At 43.2% G+C, this 19,969-nt stretch overlaps 3 protein-coding genes across 3 annotated transcripts; 1 reads left to right on the top strand and 2 right to left on the bottom strand.

The window, feature by feature from the left end:
* Positions 1-466: 466 nt before the first annotated feature.
* LOC101956296 (ribonuclease P protein subunit p25-like protein) lies at positions 467-1,337 on the top strand. Its single transcript, XM_005334597.5, has one exon. It carries the CDS (start codon positions 548-550, stop codon positions 1,037-1,039), a length of 492 nt encoding a protein of 163 aa, XP_005334654.1. The 5' UTR covers positions 467-547; the 3' UTR covers positions 1,040-1,337.
* Positions 1,338-3,536: 2,199 nt separating this feature from the next.
* On the bottom strand, positions 3,537-10,350 carry LOC101963932 (cystatin-8). The gene is made up of 3 exons (XM_040276227.2): positions 9,897-10,350; positions 4,836-4,949; positions 3,537-3,844 (listed from the first exon to the last, which is right to left on the bottom strand). The coding sequence occupies exons 1-3, from the start codon at positions 10,125-10,127 to the stop codon at positions 3,761-3,763; spliced, it is 429 nt and encodes a 142-aa protein (XP_040132161.1). The 5' UTR covers positions 10,128-10,350; the 3' UTR covers positions 3,537-3,760.
* Positions 10,351-12,956: 2,606 nt separating this feature from the next.
* On the bottom strand, positions 12,957-19,008 carry LOC101956586 (cystatin-12). The gene is made up of 3 exons (XM_005334598.4): positions 18,582-19,008; positions 15,218-15,328; positions 12,957-14,248 (listed from the first exon to the last, which is right to left on the bottom strand). Exons 1-3 carry the CDS (start codon positions 18,996-18,998, stop codon positions 14,168-14,170), a joined length of 609 nt encoding a protein of 202 aa, XP_005334655.2. The 5' UTR covers positions 18,999-19,008; the 3' UTR covers positions 12,957-14,167.
* Positions 19,009-19,969: the final 961 nt, after the last annotated feature.

Raw genomic sequence — 19,969 nt, forward strand, 5'->3', positions numbered from 1 at the left:
ATGAAAAAGCTGACTAAAACATTGTTCCAGCATCTGCATCTCCTTTTTGGATAAACAAGTTTTATTTCAAAAACTGAGGAGAGGGAAGGCATTACAGAGAGCTGTCTTTGAAATTATGAATACCAAAACAAAGGATGTTAGAAAGAGAAACCGATTGGAGAAATAGCTAGGAGAGGAGAAAGAAATAGTTTTAAGAAAACATCTTTTTAAAGAAATGCTTTGGGAGGTGAGATCCTGGTACCAGCAGGGTGGCGACGCTTGGAGGTAGCCCGAGAGGACTCCTGCTCCCTAGCTGCAGTAGCCCTCGGGACCTGGAAGCGGCCCGAGGCAACGGAGACGGCCAAAGGTGGCCCGGAGTGGCCCGCGCAGCCCTCCTCTCGAGCCTCTGCCCCTGAGTTTCTGAGTACTCTAGGTTGATGTAGATCGACGCTGATAATTTGGGGGCAAAGGCTGCTTAGCCCTATCCTAGGGACCCCAGAGAAAATGTTGACTCTGTTTTGGGAAGCATTGGTGGGCAGTGAGAGTCACAGATAACACAGCAAGCAGGATGGAGCACTACCGGAAAGCTGGCTCTATAGAGCTTCCAGCACCTTCCCCAATGCCCCAGCTACCTCCTGACACCCTGGAGATGCGGGTGCGAGATGGCAGCAAAATTCGAAACCTGCTGGGACTTGCACTGGGTCGATTGGAGGGAGGCAGTGCACGACATGTGGTGTTTTCAGGTTCTGGCGGGGCTGCAGGGAAAGCGGTCAGCTGCGCTGAGATTGTCAAGCGTCGAGTTCCAGGTCTGCATCAGCTCACCAAACTGCGTTTCCTGCAGACTGAAGACAGCTGGGTCCCAAATTCACCTGACACAGGTTTAGACCCCCTCACAGTACGTCGCAATGTGCCTGCAGTGTGGGTACTGCTTAGCCGGGACCCCCTGGACCCTAGTGAGTGTGGCTACCAGCCCCCAGGGGCACCCCCTGGCCTGGGCTCCATTCCCAGCTCCAGTTGTGGCCCCCGACCCCGAAGACCACCTCGAGACAACCAGTCCTGAAGACCTGCTAAACCAGGCTGTTCTCTAGGTCTGAACATCTGAGATGGCTGTGCCTTTTCTGAGACCCCCCTTTGACTGCTCACCATTCCCAACACAGCTCGGGTCCACAGAAATCCTACTGCCCCTTCCGTCTGGCCTATTGGAAGGGACTGCTATGAAGAACACCATGTGTGGGGGTCTCTGCTGATTTCTGGATTGTTTGAGAAGGGCTTTGCCTTCAGCCTACAGTACATTTGACCTGCCTTCTAATGGAGGTCTAGAGTTAGGAAATAAAGGTTCTGCCCATTTGTCAGATGAACCTTGGCCCACTTTGTGGAAGTGGGAGTAAAGGAATAGAAGTCCCTATCTTTTGCCCCCTGAGAGCTAATAGGCTGGATACAGAGAAAGAATAGGCTCAGGATGGTGTTGGATCTAGTGAATAAGAATCTTCAAGCAGTGACCTGAATCTATGTAGATCCATGGTTGGCTGTTTGCCACCTGCTTTGGGCTCAGTCAGGAATTCTGCAAGCTCAGGTTTCTCCCCTTCTGCAGCATATGTTACAGCGGGATCATGGACCCAGGCATCAGCCTGTCTGGATTTGAATCCTGGTTCTACCACTTGAAATTTACTGCCTTGTGATCTTGGACAAGTTACTCTTCTGTGCTTTAGTGTTCTAAATGATAGTGTTTACCTCATGGGGTTGTTTTGAGGATTAAATAAAGAGAAATAAATATTTGATAGTTAGATGACAAAAAAAAAAAGGAAATGCTTTGGGGTTTGTAGTTGTTGGGGGGTTTTTTTTTGTTTGGTTGGTTGGTTTTGTTTGGTTTTAAGGCTTCCCCAAATTGTTCTGTCTGGGGCAGAATAACATTACACTCTTCATTACATATTCATCACTCACTAGGCCAGAGAGGTAAAACCTGGTCATGCTTGTCTGCATTTGAAATATACTTGGCCACCTGAAATCATAGTCAACATTATGTTTAAGTAATCACACAAGGCTCTAGGTTCAATCTGTAGCACTGTGAAATAAAATACACTATTTTAGTTTTTTTTTAATTGTAGCAAATTACATACAACGTAAGTTTGCCATCTTAACCATTTCAAGTGTACAATCTAGTAGTGGTTAAGTACATTCACATTGTTATGCAACCCATCTTCAAAACTTTTCTCATCTTGCAAAACAAACTACTATTAAACAATTCCCCATTAGACACATCAATGTTTTGTGATTACTTTCTTCAAAGGAATTTTATCTCCTGCTAGTTTTCCTGTTGGCCCACTTCCTTTTTCTCCTCCCTCCCGATCCCCACAGTCACATTTGAACAATATACAGCTCACCTTCTTCCGCCATCTCTTTGTGACCATTATTGACATCCACAGAAGAAATAAAATTCCCCCAAGTCACACAGATCCCCTGAGAACCTCGAGGAGAAGGCTACTGGTCCACTGGGTCTCAAGGATCGCCCCCCAACAAACTTCTCTACTCAAAGCCATCGGACAAGAAGTAGCCTCAGGCCCAAGGAGGTACCTAGAAGAAATCTATTGAGTCAGCACTCTCTGGGTTCAGAACTCTGTAATAAATTTTTTCAATCAAAAAGAGTCTCCTTCTCCAATTTTCTATGGAGAATGGAAGCAGATCTCACTCTGTTCTTGGCTCCTGAGTGGCAAACTTAACCATAGTGGTGAACCATCAAGCCGTCTAAAGGTGAGAGACCACTCATGATGCCAGGAAAGAGCTCATCTTTCACCTCCCACACAATAAGAAACTAAAAAACAAAATGGCAAGCCAAGGGATATGCATAAGAAGAGTTTGATATAGAGGAGGAAACCCACAGAGGTGCAAGTCATGGGTGCTTGTGACCCTGCAGGAAGAATTTCAAGAGAGTCACACATCGTAGCAGAAAGAAGTTTATTAGAGAAAAAGGAAAAGGAAAAGGGACACTGTCAAGGGAGAAAGAGTAAGAATAGGCCCTCGGAGAGGAGAGAGACAGCCCCACCACCATCATCTTCCGGATTTATCGGAGGTCCCAGGGAAGTTTCCTTATAGTCACACTCAGGTGCACCTCTTGACTTTTGACTGACAACAGGATTGCCTCAGACTCAAGTCTACACTGTGATGGTCTTACAAGTATCCAAGCAAAACCCATGGGCTAAACTTTTACCATAATAATGACATGCCAAAAGCCAACTCTAGGTCATCTTGGCCCATATTAACAGATTCCAATTGGCCTGAGTCCTGGAATCTTCTTGTATATAAAGGTGATAAAATTTCCCAACAACAGATAACAGGTTGTTTGGTTTAAAAGATAATATAATCTATTGACTGAAGCCAGAGCAATTATGCCTTTATGTAAATTTCTTTTGAAAAGAAAGCAACTGGGGATCCAACACAGTATACCCTCAACTTCATGTTGCTTTTTTAATTGATTCTTTTCTAGTTCTATAAAACATTAGATACATTTTGACAAAATCATAAAAGCAAGGAATATAATTTGCTATAATTCAGTCCCCAGCCCTTCTCCCTCCCCATCCCTCTACTCCACTGATCTTTCTGCAACTTATTTATAGATTTAAAATTTTTTTTAAATTAGTGTCTTGGGTTTACATTGTGCTAATGTTCTTATCATTACAGCTTATGTTTATCTCCTATAGTACTGATGACAATATTATCCTGCCATTGCTCCTTTATTACTGGGAGAAGGTACAGGCAGTGGTGGAATGGATGTTCCAAAATACCCTCAGTAATCTTCGCATTCTTTTTTTAGCACAATGAATTCTCCATTCCAGGGAAGTGCTGCTACCAAAAAGCTGCATATTTCTGCCTAAAAAAAAAAAAATACAGCAACAACAAAAATCAGTAACATGCCAAAATAAGAAGAAAAAAAATTTGTCCTGTTGCTGGATGTCAGATTAGGAATACCCTAAAAGATGGGTCCCGCAGGAAACTGCAAAGCTGGAGGCTGCAGACTTCCACCATCAGCAGTTCCCCAGACAGATTTTTGGTCCATGCTGACCCCAGGTAGACAGTAAACACTAACACTAATAACATTTTGGTGGAAGATTAGATGAAAAGTTGACTATTTTTAATTCTCTTGAACACTTCCTACAATGTAAATGAAATAATTCCATATTATATATAAACTAATATATGCTATTTTAATGATTAAATAATAATCATTAAAAAATCATAAATTTTATCTAATAACAACTCATTGGAAAAGAACAATTTAGAGGGGCTGAGGTTGTGGATTCATGGTAGAGCCACTACATGTGAGGCACTGGGTTAGATCCTCAACACCACATAAAAATAAATAAAAATAAAACAAGGGTATTGTTTCCATCTACAACTAAAAAAATTAATAAAAAAATCAAAGAACAATTTAGAAGATTCTAGAGCCTAATGTATCTTTTGTTCCAAAGAGCCCTCCTCTTCATTTCACATGTATATATAATGGATAAATGATATGATGGATGATGGGTGAATGGATGGAGAGATGGATAGACAGCAGCCAAGGACATCTTAGTATATTAAGTTATATGATAGTTGAGTGCGTGGATGTCTTTCTTTAGAGTGGAATTGATGACCTGCTGTCTTTTAGGGGAGAATCAAGGAGAAGACCATGTTCAGGGTCCTTCACCCTTTACCTTAAAAATCACAGGGTTGGCCATCTGGGGATGAATACCAGGAGCTATTCAGACCTCCAAGAGAGAGTCTGGGCACCTCAAGTTTTTCTGATCACCTGGAGGCCTTGATAAACCCAGATGGGACTTGAAATCTCCAGGACTTTCACAGATGGTTGCTTTGACACCTACCTTTTTCAGGTCAGAGTCTTCCTGAATTACACAGTCTTCTTCATTGTTTAAAGGCTTTTTGCAAGTGCTGCGGGCAATTTCAACTTCAATTAAGTATTCCATGCGATCTGTGATCTGTCAATTAGCAATGATGTAATTTTATTCAAAAATTTTTTATTTTAATTTTTTTTTAAGTTTTAGCAGACACAAAAATTCCTGTCACTTTTTGCTCCTCCCAACCCTCCACACCACCACCACCCCCGAAACCTGTCATTAGGGAAAGGACAATATCCTCTGTTTGGATTAGTTTGCAGGGAAAGACTCCTTTTCCAATTTGGGGCCTCCTTGAAGAAAAGACCTTCTGATTTTATTTTTGGTCCCAAAGTTTTGTGAAGGGCAAGGGAAGGAGGGAATGAACTCCAGAACCATAAACTCTCCTGGGCCCTATGAAGAACAGCCTCCTCAGCTACCTTGGGCCCCCCTCCCTTCCCCATACCCTCCTCAGATTCCTATGAAACCTTCCACCCAATGCTCCTTCCTCTAGCTTAGCACATGGTCCTTAATGTTGAGCAACAGTTGGTTTATGATAAGAAATCGTTATTTACTGATTTAATTAATAATTGTATAACGTAAAGTCAATTCTAGATGTACATTTGAATCTCCTTCTACCTGATTTTAAAATGTTAAGAGCAGGAGAGGAAGGGGTGTCTGGACCTTTCTCTACCAGACCTTTCCTTATTGCTGACTCCAAGCCTCAATAAAGTTGGGTTCGATTTTATCTGAACCTCCCAAAAATGAGCAAAGGTGACTGTAGCCTGCCTTATAGAGTAAAAGCTGATTAGACGACATCAAGAACAAGCCAAGTTCTTCATATAAGTTAACATTGCCATAGACAGGACTCCCTGTGGATACAGGTTGAGCATCCCTAACCCAAAAGAAGTCCCTTTTAGAACCGACCTGACACCACAAGTGGAAAATTCTACGTATGACCTCACATGATTTGTAGCAGTCAAAATTTAGGTGCACCAGAAATAGTGTATAAAGTTACCTTCATCACTAAGAATTTTTTTAAAGTAATCATTTAAAAAGTTACCTTCAGGAGGCTATTTGTATAGGTTGTACATGGATTTCATATTTAGACTTAGATCCTATCCCCAAGATCTCTCAACTAAAAACATACTTTTAAAAAATCTGAAACACTAGGGGAGGGAGGGGTGAGAAGGAGACATGGTGGTAGGAAAGATGGTGGAATGATATGGACATCATTACCTAGGTACATGTATGACTGTACATATGGTGCAATGCTACATCATGTACAACCAGAGAAATGAAAATTTGTAAGTACATGAAAAAATGCTCACCATCTCTAGCAGTCAGAGAAATGCAAATCAAAACCACCCTAAGATACCATCTCACTCCAGTAAGATTGGCAGCCATTATGAAGTCAAACAACAACAAGTGCTGGCGAGGATGTGGGGAAAAGGGTACACTTGTTCATTGCTGGTGGGACTGCAAATTGGTGCGGCCAATATGGAAAGCAGTATGGAGATTCCTGGGAAAGCTGGGAATGGAACCACCATTTGACCCAACTATTGCCCTTCTCGAACTATTTCCTGAAGACCTTAAAAGAGCATACTACAGGGATACTGCCATATCGATGTTCATAGCAGCACAATTCACAATAGCTAGACTGTGGAACCAACCCAGATGTCCTTCAATAGATGAATGGATAAAAAAAATGTGGCATTTATACACAATGGAGTATTACGAAGTTTAATGACAAAATCATGGAATTTGCAGGGAAATGGATGGCATTAGAGCAGATTATGCTAAGTGAAGCTAGCCAATCCCTAAAAAACAAATGCCAAATGTCCTCTTTGATATAATGAGAGCAACTAAGAATAGAGCAGGGAGGAAGAGCAAGAGGAAAAGATTAACATTAAACAGAGACATGAGGTAGGAGGGAAAGGGAGAGAAAAGGGAAATTGCATGGAAATGGAAGGAGACCCTCGTTGTTATACAAAATTACATATAAGAGGTTGTGAGGGGAATGGGGAAAAAAACAAGGAGAGAAATGAATTACAGTAGATGGGGTAGAGAGAGAAGATGGGAGGGGAGGGGAGGGGGATAGTAGAGGATAGGAAAGGTAGCAGAATACAACAGTTACTAATAGGGCATTATGTAAAAATGTGGATGTGTAACCGATGTGATTCTGCAATCTTTGTAATGTTTTGAACAACCAATTTAAAAAAAAAAGGAAAAAAAAGAAATGAAAAGTTGTGCTGCAATGGTGTACAATGAAACAAAATGCATTCTGCTGTCATATATACCTAATTAAAATAAATTAATTAATTTCTTTTTAACTTGAAACACTTCTGGTACCAAGCATTTCATGTAAGACTTTTTCAACCTGTAACTATACTTGCTAACCTTCACCAAGAGCTGGCTTTGTGCCAGACACTGGTCTCAGAGATTTGCATACAATAACTCAATTAACCTTCAATCTTCTAGGGTGAGGATGTCACTTCCTTTTATTTACAGGTAAGGAAAACAGGTGCAGAGAGGCTGAGTATACATCTAACTAGTGGCTGATCCAGAATTCAAACCAAGCCATCCTGGCACCACAGCTCGCATTGCTAGCCAAAGGGCTGCACTGCCTGTCCATCTCTACCAATCCAGAGAAGCCCAAGGGCATTCCCACATGCTGACTACAGGGAAATTCAAACCTAATGCCAGGAGGCTGGACTGTCTAGTCACGTGAATATCCTCACCACATCCTCACAATCCTTTTCTAAAAATGAGCTAACCAGAGTGATCATTTTAAATTTCAAATTAGATCATACGAATCCTAAGAACTCCATGACCTCATGTTGTTGTTGGTTTTTTTTCCTGACTTTTCAGTGCAGCTAAGATAAAGTGAAAATCTTAATCATGGCCTTCAACACCCAGTGTGGTGTTGTCACCATCTACCTCTCTGGCCAGTCCCCCCAGCAGCCTTATAGAAGCATTTAAAATGTATGACTGCTCTTCCTCACCCCTGCACCCGCAGATCCTCCCTGCTCCCCTTCTGTAGTGGATGTGGTGAGTGGTACTCCATGCCACATCCTGTTTCCAAATATGCCACCAGTTACTATAGCTCTTGCCTGGGATTTCCTGCCACCAGAAGACAAGGGCTCCTGGAGAAGCTCTCAACAAATGATAGGTGTGAGTTGGTGGATAAATAACCCAGCTTTTTCACCTATAAATGGGTCCAACTTTGAGGTGGGTTCTGCATGTCTCCTGAATCATCCAGGGAGACCAAACCCAGTTGCTCATGGTGATCACACAGCCATCAACTCACCTTTGTATTGGCCACCTTCCCCTACCCTGTCTGCTTTCCCTTCTAACAATCTGGTACTTGCTGGGATGACCACTGCCCTCCCCCCAAAAAATTAAATAATCTTCCCTTGAATTCTAGCCATTAGGCTGTGCTTCTGGGGAAACCCAGAATATATCACCTCCCACCAACCTCCTTCCTCTGTTTGACTCTCACTCTACCTTCAGATCTTGTCCCTTCCCTTTCCTACCAGTCCCACCAACAGCCATGTAGAAACATTCTGCTTCTCAGGAATGACAGGATCAGCTAGTGGGATTTAACACTTACTGAGACCTGGGTCTCACCCAGAGATCCTCCTCTTATTGGTGAGGGCGTGGCCTGCACAGTAGGATATTTATAAGATCTTCGGGTGAAAAACACTGTCTAAAGACTTCCCCTGACACCCTACACGCCTGTGTCCCATACCACCAGAACAGAGACTACAACCCCAATTCCTCGTTTAGGGTTTTCTTTTTTTTTTCAATTGGACTTCTGGCTCCCTAAGGACTGGGATTATTTGTATCTACCATGCCACCCCATCTACATTAGCTGGTGCAAAAGTGGCTTCTGAGAAAAGTGCTGAATTCACGTGCTATTTGAGTACCAAAGAAAGTGAACTGTGAAGGAAACTGGCAAAGTGACAAGACCAGGATCAATTCCTTTATCCCAAAAGACCACCTAGAATTCCCAAATCCATTCAGAGACAGATTTTGGAGTGTACCTGATCAATAAAGGGTGCTACATCACCAGCATAATGTTCTAGAAATACAGTGCTGATGCTGTGTTTTCCCAAGGCATGAGACATAAATTCCATCAATAGTGACCTTTCTGTTGGATGCCTTTATGACTGAGTCCTACAAGTTTCACAGTGTAATTTCAAGCAAGACCACCAACCATCTGACTGAGGTTGCTATTTACAGTCAGCTGCATTCCAACACTTACAGTCTTTCATAGGACAGAGCAGTTACAAACTGTTACAAACTCCACCATGTTACAAACTCCAGGGAGCACCATACCTATTGAAATTCACATAAGCAATGCTTTCTGGAGTTGAACAACTCATAACCCTGTGAAGAAGGGCACATTTTTATAAGAAGAAAAATCAATGTGACTCCAATATTTATCTGTAATAAATAAACGTTGAATTAAAAATCAAATAACATAGAAAAGGCACTTACTAGCTTATGTATTCAACAGTGCCATGTACCTCACTTCAAGTCCATATTTCACATTATGTGGACAGATTCAAAAAGTTGCCTGTGGTAGTATTATTGCAAAATATTCATGGTTCTCCATTTATCTCCCACCCTTAGTAAACACATTAACATTTGATTTGAAGTTCTGGGGTCGGGCTGGGGATGTGGCTCAAGCGGTAGCGCGCTTGCCTGGCATGCGTGCGGCCTGGGTTCGATCCTCAGCACCACATACAAACAAAGATGTTGTGTCCACCAAAAACTAAAAATAAATAAATATTTTTTTAAAATTTAAAAAAAAAAAGTTCTGGGGTCAAATGAATTAAGATATGCAAAGAGCTTAGAACAAAATCCCAAACATATATAGATAGTGCTTTGTGTTGTTACTGTTTACTAGGTTGGTGTATATACTGTTGAACACTCACATATTTTGGATTTTGTACATCTCAACATTTTTCTCATATACCCACTCTCAGTCTGGTTTCAGCCTGTGCCACCGTATGCAAATATACTATCTGGAAAAAAGCATCTCACCTGCAGATAGGATTGCAGTATCCTGGTGACGATGAAAATATTGTTGTCCTCGCTCTCTTCATTGTATTCTCGCATGGCAAACCACAAGCACTGTCTCACGTTGGTATTTGAGTTACTGATAGATTTGAATTCCCTCAATACCTTTATCTGATTCTTGGCTTCATCAATACTGACCACAAGGGCCACGTGAATGGTGAGAAGGAGCAGGAAAAGCCACAACTGTCTGTTCATGGTCCCTCAATCAAAAGGCACAAATTCGTCTTCTCTTCGTCGTCTCAGGGCTGGAGTTGTGAGTGGCCTGTATTAACCTAGATATCATATAGAGAAAGCTTCTCTAAAGATGGATTAAGCTTATTTGGGGATAAAAAGAGTCTTGGAATGGGAATGCTTGGGCCATGCTAAACTGTGGGTGTATTCAAGGAGGCTAAGACAAAGACAGGTGTTTAAAAACAAAATGAGAAGGACATACGAAAATTCGAAACAAAACCTGAGCTACAAAAATCAATAACAAGTGACATCAGTCCAAGGTTAGGCTGTCATGGGACACATGATCTTCCAGAAATATTTTCTGCATAAGGTTGTGGTGAGCTCTGTGAAAGATTGTGGTTCTTGCAGAGTCTTGTTGAATAATTTTGTTACCAGGCATACAAACATGAGATCCCTTCCTTCTTAAACCTCCCCCCAGCTTTATGTATGTATGTATGTATGTATCTATGCATGTGTTTTGGTTAGTGTCTGACAAAAGCAACTCTATTTTGATTCTGATAACTTTTATAGTTCAAGGATCTCACCAAAACAAGGATTTTTCTTTCCTAGTCAGTGAACCATCAGGGTCATCCTTAGAACTATCCCTTTCCTTGTGCAAGAAAACTCACGAATGGCACTAATGGCACCCCAGTCTCTGACACAAGTCTTCCCCTTCTCCTTCTATCTTAGGTGTGGTCTGTGTTTCTAAGGAGAACTTCCTCCAGATAGACGCTGATGTGTCCTATCCCATGCCTGCCACAAGTTACCTATATCTCAGTGCTGTAGGACAGGACTATGAAATTGTTAGCTTAAGGTTTCCTGGCCCAGTCCTCTGACCCTCCAACCTGCTTCACCTGTGAGGCTCCTTCTTCGTCCTTGTGGAATTGGACTCTGATGGACTGAGCCAGCTTGTAGTTCTTCTGAGACTCCAGCACTCTCAGTGTGTGCCTGTGCCCTGGTCAAGGGGCTCTGTGGGTCTGTCTTTGCTTTCTGAGCCCAGGCCCTGCACGAGAGCCACACTTTGTGATGCAATCCAGCATTTGTGACCTTGCCTTAGGGAGGGCACCCCTTACCTTCCCACCTGTGGCCTTCGGATCCAACCAGTAGTTAGAGGGATACGGACAGCAGGCAAGTACTTCCCACAAAGTAGAGGGCCCCTTGTGGGTCTTCTGCCCACCTGTGCAATAATCCCAGCCTTCTAAATGCTTGGCCTCTGGACTCCATTTGTCTTGCACCTCCCTTCCCTATCCTGCCAAAATTAGGGGTACATAGCTCACCCTGATGCTGAGGCCTAGGTCTTAGAGGGAGGAGGTAGGCAGCATCCCTCAAACTGCCAGAGATTCTGTTTTTTTGTGCCCAGTAAATCAGTGCCCAGCAAGGTTCCTGGAGAGACACATAGGTAGGCCTTCATCCCAAGCTGCAAAGACTGATGCTCTTTTGACTATGAGGAAGGGCAACATATAGTAACCACATATAGGCATAAATCTGCCAGGCAGGTTGTAAAACATTACAGATTGTGAATATACCACATATTTAAATCTCCCTATCAATAGACTGGTTACTTCTCATTTTCAGTTGTGGGCAAAAATACTACTATGAAAACTTTATTATCTTTGAGAAATTACACAAAAATCTAGATGAGGAATTACTGCAAAAGCTTCATATGCTTTCAAATTTATTATTTACTGACAAATATATATCTTGAATATTAACGTGCACAGGAAGCACCTGGGAATCTTGTTAAAATGTGAGTGCTGGATTGGTGATATAGCTCAGTTGGTAGAGTGCTTGCCATGTATGCACAGGCCCTGGGTTCAATCCCCAGCACCACAAAAAAGAAAAAGAGTGTAAGTGCTGATTCAGTTGGTCTGGGGCAGGGCACAACAGTTTGCATTTCTAACCAGTAACCGGTTGATATGGATGATCTGGTTTTAGCATTATGATTTGAGCAGAGAGGTACTGAATTGTGACAATTCTTGTTTTTCCACATCTTTGCCTTCATCCTAGTTATTCTTTCTCAACTGGATAGAAAAATAATTATGTTGCATTGATTTTATTTGCACTATTTGTATTATTGTATGAGGATAACCATTTCCTCAGTAATTCTTCTCGTAATTTCTCACTTTTTTTACCCATTTTTCCTAGTGTAATATTTGCCCATTCTAAAAATAATTTCAAAAGCTTTGGAGGAATCTTAAAGTAATTTATATTTTTGTATGTGTGCAACAAGACTGTTCTTCAATGCATCTTCCATCTTCTGAATTTATTCAGACTGGATTTTTGTTTTTAATATTTTTTGTAAGAGTATTTAAATTTTCGAGGTACCCCAATTTATCAAAAGCTTTTATCATTACTAGATTTTATGCTTTTTATTAAAAGGACTTCTTGACTTAAATTTTTTAACTGACTCATTTTATTTATATTTTTTGTAATTTGTAAAATTACCATGCTTGTATTGTGTGTGCTGGCCTCTTCAATCCTGTCTTTGACAGCTTTTCCACAACTAGCTAACCAAGCTCCTCCTGGAAAATTGGCCTGGCCTCTGCTAGAAGTGTCTCCCCAGCCCCGTGAACAGACCCGCCCACCCTGGGAGTCTCAACACACATTCCATTTCCACAGAGACCTCCCCCATCTAAAGTTCCCTCAGTTACTCTTGTTTTCATTCATTCATGCTGTTCGTTACTTTCCTATCATTTATCATAGCCTGCAGTTACGTATTGGTGAATTTATATATTTTCTGTCTTTCCTCACAAGAAATCAAATGGGCTTTGGAAGGACAGGGAATCCTTTATAAGCACAAATAACTCAAACAGATCGGCAAGCTGTCTTTATTAAGTGTTGGTGGAATGGCACATGGCACATTTGCAGGGTAGAAAACGGCAACTGGTTACAAGTGGGGTCTACTTTTTAAAGGTCTTAATGAGAGGTAATAATAGCAGAACATTTAGTGTGACTTAATCATTAGAGACTGCAGACCTGGGGTTGGCCAGTCAGGAAACTAGTTGTGCAGGTGAAAATCTAACTCAGGAAAACAGCTCTAAAAGCTCAAAACTCACTGTTATGGGGTCAAAAATCTAAAGCCTAGAGACTATTTGCTTAACTTCTCTCTCCAGGACCCATTTTCCTTGGGGAAAGGATGAAAGCCCATAGCCCAGGGCCTGAAGTTGGCTTCCCGTCCTCCCTTCCCAGGTCACACTCTCCAGAGATTCTTCTGAAAATTCTGTCCTGGCAACACTATGACAATTCATGGGAATGGGTCATTCAGGAAGAGGCGGGCTTTCTGCCAACTTGAAATCCCAGAGACCTAGGACAAAAGAGGGAAGACCACCACCCATCCATTCCATTCTGAGGCAGGGAAAATAGGTGATGCTGACAGTTGTGGAAGTTAGGATGGCCCCAAAGGGTGAACCCAAGCATTGGAGAGCAAGTGCAGACTTGGAGGCTAAAAGCCACTGTCTTTCCAGCCCTGGAGAAGATGTTCTTGTTAGTCAGGCAATCTGTGATATCTATGAGGGCAGAAGCTCTGGTGAGTCTCAGTTACCCTCCCCCATTTTTTTGGCCTGGGACTGGCAGAAATGCTGCCCACTGTAAGCCTCATCACTAAGATGGAAGCAGAGGGGATGTAAGTTGCTGCTACCTGAAAATTTTTTCTACATTTTTTTCTGAGTGCATGGATGGGGACATGGAGAAATTAGAGAATGAATAAATGAATGAATGAAGTGATGGAAGAATAAATGAATGGAACCGTCAAATGAAGGATGAACTACTTCACAGAACTTACCAGTCTGCGCCTGGAGCCAAGGTAATAATGATAACAATGATAAATTCTCCATTGTTTGTCACTGACAGCGACATCCATAGCAAAGAAATAATACAGGAAGGTACAAAACAGCTCAAGGACCCAGAAGGTGCTGTGAGAGATACTTTTAATTGTGCTGGTGCTGCGCAGACCCAGGACCAAAGGCTGTCAAACTCCAGAGAAAGAAAGGACCTCTGCTGTGGATAGCCAAGGATCCCTTCCCTGTCTATGTCTGCAAACAGGTGCTGTTCAGGACGTTGAACTTGGTCATCCATGCTAAGGAAAATACAATAAAAGTACAGCGCACCTGAAAAAAAAATTGCAATGCATAAATTGTTAAACGTAATTACAATGCATTGATATCATTTAACATGTAGTAAGTAGAGGCTCAATATGCATCAAAAGCAAAAGAAAAAAAGAACATAAAAGCAAAAACATTCACCTGGAGCAGAGCTCATAAGGCTCAAGGATTCACCAGCATAATGGGCAGAAATTACTGAATTCCCCAACCTGAATGCTAGGGCTCACTAGAGGGCATCTGCCTAGAAGCCATCACCCTGAGGTATCCATCCACTCAGAGCCTCTCCAATACACATCATGACAGATGATCTGTCCCCATGCTGTGTGCTCTGACAGACCCACACTGAAAGACGGTCTTGCTGGTCACCACCAAACAGAGTAGCAGCACAAACCTACCCCAGAGGCTGCCTGTAAGGATGCTGGTTGAAGGGGGAGACCCCCACTGATGGCATGCCTCTGACAGACAACCATCCTGAAGCTCCCACGTCCCATGGATCACACGTCAGTCATAGGATGGCCACATCAGAACTCAAGCCCACCAGGAAGTGTCCTTACAACCCAGTTACAAGAAGGAAAGGTGGGTGAATAGATAACTGAACAGTCCTCCAGTCCCCAGACATGAGCAAAAGAAGAGTGAGGACCACAGGGAGAACATCATCTGTCTGAACCTCAGGGGTTTCAGAAAGGTACGGCGCTGGGACCAGAGGAAGGGCTCCATCTCATGACCAAGGCCACATGGATGTCTGCAGGTTGCCTGTGGTCATCCAGTAAATGGGAATGGGATGGGAAGCAAGCTCTGTCTGTTTAAAATGCCCCCTTTCCAGCCAGTGTTGGAGCCCTGAGAGCTGGTGGGAGAAGGGTCAGGAGCCCTCATACTGTCCCTGGACTACCCCAACAACTTTCTTTAGGGCTCCACCCAAAGGCCTTCTTGATATTACTTTGCATTCCCACGAGGATTCACAATGCTTTCTCAAACCTTTTTCTCTCCTGCGCCTTTTTGTAACGGGCAATTGTCAATGTCTTCATCATGTTTTTTGCAAATCGTACGACCCATCTCCACGTCTATTAAATATGTCCAATTAAATAGCTGTCAAGAAGAAATTGCAGAAACTATTATGAAATACCTTGTTGTAATGAATAAACAAAGAGAAAAAATAGAAAAAGGAACAAAAGATGTGAATATTCATATGCATGTCAATAAAGATATACATATCATCTACAATCTCTTTTTTATTTCAATTTTTCTTCTTAATTCTCCATTTCCCTACAAAAAGAGGTCCATTAAGCTGAAAGTATGGCTCAGTGGTAGAGGATATGCTTAGCATACACAAGGCATTGGGTTTTGCTTCCAGCACCAAAAAAAATGCCCATTAAATACTAAATACACCTAAAGAAGACATGAGAGTCCTCTGTCAGCACTCTTCCCCTGGCTTCCCATGGTCAGGGTGATGAATATGCAGGGTGTAACACGTTGCACAATCAAATCTTATAGAGCAACGACCCTTCTTCATATGCTACAACCATGACGGACAAAATGACTACTCTCAAATTTGTGCCTAAGCAGCATCAGCCAGACACAGAGAAGGAATGCTGAATGACTAATTTTACATAGAGCAGCAGAGGAAGTACTGGGGAATGAAACTGACCAAATGATACTGTTACATTGTGTGCATGTATGAATATGTAACAACAACTCCCAGTGCCGTGTATAATTACAATACACCAGTAAAAAGGGGAAAATCATAATTATGGGTGATGATGGGGAGCTGGGAAGTTGTCTTTCAGGTGGGTATCAAATGCACAGAAACAGCTGGCATACATTTGTGGAAGTATATATTAATTGCCCCATGCTGTTCTAAATATTTATTGTGGTCTTACAAAAAGAATATTGTGGCCTTACAAAAAAATAATTTATTTAAAGTTATTTTCATTTCCATAACTAGAGGTCAATAATAATTCAGGAAGCACCCAAACAGGAAGGAAAAGCAAAACTAAACAGGAAATCCTCCCAGGGTGGAGCATGCATTTCACTCGACTGACCTTGAAATTGCTTCTTAGAAAGTTGATGACTCAGGAACTTAAGAATAGGGGCAGGTGACAACGATGCACACTCATGCCTGTCACACGCACACTCAGGCCCAACACATTAGGGTCAGAATTACTGGGGACAATTCCCAATGCCCTCTCTGTGAATTAAGCAGGAGTTTGTCTTTGGAACCTCCCTGCCACTCTATTTCCCTGCTGCCCCTACTAGCCATTTTCAACTTGCACAAATTTGCATGTAACAAGCACTCACTCTAATGGTCCAATATGAAAAAATGCTAACCTGGTGCTGCAATGAGAGACAATTTCCAAGTCTTTCTCTGTGAATTAAGTGGGAACCTACCTTTTTGGAACATCCTTGCCAGTTGTATTTCACCACAGACTCCCAGATTCTTGTACCCTACACACCCCAATCATACACTTACACACTCATTTCTCACACCAACAACACCTCATGCACACATGCCAATCATACCAATTACACTCTCACATGTATCCATGCCTGACACACATTACCACACTCATACACGCTGCCTCATCTATGGCCCTCCCTTCTTGCACAGCCCCCACAAACTGAGTTCTGGGGCTCTACAGCTGGGCAGCAGCAGCAGAGGCAGTGAAGAGGTTGGTGCTGAAGGCTCCTGTGGTCCCCAGGGCTGAGGGCTGAGATCACCCAAGGTTGAGGCATCCCAAGGGAATACGAAAAGCCGAGGAAAGTGTGCACCTGGGCAAGTAGGAAGGTCCACAAGCTTAAGGCTGCAAGAGTATGCTGCAGGTATAGAACCCTCCTCATCAGTCCCTGACGATGTGCCACTAGCTCAGGGCTCTTTATGTGGGGACAATGCTCTGAGCATGGGTACTCCTACTATTGGACATTGTCACTATTTTATTCAAAGAAAGCAGTAAGGGACGAAAACAGATCTTGCTGGAAAAGCCTACGATCAGCAAATGCTGATGCCACCTAAATATCAGGGCCAATCTGTCCCCCAAAACCTACCACCTTTATGACCATTCCACGGGGTTGTGTTAGGACTCTTCAATGTGCTGTAACCTACCCAGATCTCTCCATCTCCCTCCGCCCATCTTCTTGCTTGGGCTTTCAGTTGGTAAAGTCCCATCCCTTGTATTTAAGACAAACTTGTAGGGTCCCTCCTTGACTTCACTCAGGTCTTCCACTCACATCAGCATACCCCACATCTACCCCTTGCCTACCTCCTGGTGACCAGGGGCTCATACTTGCTTCAAGCTTGCCTGAGAGCACTGCAGGCCACTGACACACAATTAGCATCTAAAAGAAGCTTGCTAGTTCATTGGAAGGTAACATCCAGTGGATTCCTGTACTCCAAGTTCAGCATCCTAACTCCTCAGCACCCTGATCCCCCTGCACACTTGCATTTCAGCATTCCTTCCCAGAGACAAAGGTCCATGGAATTTCAGGCATCCTCCTGAGTACATCTGGTTCATCCTCTCCCAGGAATATCCCTGAGACTGTGAGCACTTCTATTGCCCTATACTCCACATGACTAGTCCTGCCCATAGAAGAGGGGTCTTCCCTGACCATCCATCCAAATAGTTACCACCTTCCAACCTTCCTGACCTCCCATAACCCTGTATCATTACACTGACCCATTTTGCCCTATTTCCCACTATCTCACTCATGGATTTGGGGGGCTATATTTCCACTGCCTTTACCCAGCATAGCAGTCCCATGAAGATAAGTTGTTGTCTGTCTCCATCTCCGTTACCGACTTCCCGACTGACTTCTTGCGTGTATGAGTGTTGGTAATGTGTGTCAGGCATGGATACATGCGAGAGTGCGATTGGTATGATTGGCACATGTGCATGAGGTGTTGTTGATGGGAGAAATTAGTGTGTACGTGTATGATTGGGGTGTGTAGGGTACAAGAAAGTGGGAGTCTGTGGTGAAACACAACTGATTTCTTGCATGAATGTTATTTCATTCAAGTCACCAATTACCTAGCATAGGGCATTTCAGCCTTGCTGAGCAATGGGACAGTGCCCATCCAATCAGTCCTCCTGAGCTCAGTTTCAGACATTAATACATTTCTTTTAGTCTGTCTTCCTCCCTTCTGCCCTTCTTTTCAGGGGCCACACATACACATACACACACATACACATGTTGGAGTCTTTTAATTATACCTTATTATTTATTTTTTTAAACATTTACCAAATTAAAAAAATCAGTTGCTCTTTTCTCAGACCTAGGATTCTCACCCCACCCTGCTCCTGGTCTCAAGAGAAAAAGTGGGCACTATAGGGGAAACTTGGCCACTCACCTCACGCTGGCTTCTTCGGACCCGCAGAAATTTGTAGGCAAACTTATCGTCCAGGGCTTCATTAAACCAAAATATAGCATACTCCAAAGAAAGAGCAAAATACTCTTTGGTCTTGTCAATGTCTACAAATCTGTTACTGCAGAGGTGGGCTCCCAGCACCACAAGCCCCACAAACAGGAGCACCTTCCACAACATGGCTGCCAGCGTCAGTACGAGGGGCACGGTGCAGGGGGTGGTGGCAGCTACAGTTAGTGACTCCCTTGCCAACTCTGATCCCACGTAGCCCTGCCCACCAGAGATCCTGTGCTGCTGACTGCCTCCCTTTGTCCAGTGTTTCTGTCCAGTGCTTCCTCTCCACTCCCCAACCTTGCTCCTCCCATCATCTCTAAGCAGAAAGAAGGCAGAGCAAGAGGTCATATTTTCTGCTCCATGGTGACACAAGCCCTAAAACAACCTGTGGGCATGCACGTAACATATACCTTGCCTGCACAACTCCTCCAGCCACAGCCCAGCCCTGAATCCCAGGATTGGCAGAGCCATGAAACTCTTAGGAGTAAAGGTGGAACCTGAGTATAAGTGAATTGAGGTGAGCACCAGATTTGTCTATGACCCAGACTACAGTCCATGCCCTCAGGGAGCCTCGGAAGGGTACAAAGCAGGAAGCCAGCATCAGGGCTAGGAGAATCATTTCCTCCACAATTTCAGGTACCTGCTTGTCACCTAGCCCCTCCCTTTCCTTATCTAAGGTCTGTCCATGTTTTTGCTTAGCAAAGGCAGTGGGCTGTAAGACTCCCAGGGCAAAAGGGAAGCCAAGTTCAATGTAGTAGCTCTCAAGGATGTACATGGATAACCAGCCATGGGCCTAAGAAAGAGGCAGAAACTGGGGAAGGGGCAACTCTGTTTTATATAGACTGACATGTATCCTCACCCAGCTCTGCCTCTTTGGCCTTCATGTGTCACTGTATCAGGCTCTTCTCAAAGGAACTGACCTATGCATGCCCTTCCTTCCTCCTGGGAAGACTTCTGGGAGGAAACAATGAAACAGGCTGGGAAGATAAGAAGGCTGTCAATAAGAGTGAGGATGCTGAGCAATGAAACAATCTTCCCTGCCTTGTGGTATCAGGACACCTGAACCTTGATAATCCTTACAAGGGCCCCAGTTTTGGAAACATATTGTAAGAGAAGGACTGGAGCTGATGCAGGAAGAGATGGAAGTGTGGATAGAATGATGGCCACAATCATGAACAACTTCCTACACTTATGGGTGGGAGGAAATAATCTTCCAAGGCGGCCTGACACATCAATGGATGACTAACAGCCTGGGGGCCTGAGGAATGCAGTGGGTCCCTGCTTGGACAACCATGCTTCAAAGCATGTGTGAACCCCCT

The sequence above is a fragment of the Ictidomys tridecemlineatus genome, chromosome 5 (assembly GCF_052094955.1).
Source record: "Ictidomys tridecemlineatus isolate mIctTri1 chromosome 5, mIctTri1.hap1, whole genome shotgun sequence".
Taxonomy (NCBI): domain Eukaryota; kingdom Metazoa; phylum Chordata; class Mammalia; order Rodentia; family Sciuridae; genus Ictidomys; species Ictidomys tridecemlineatus.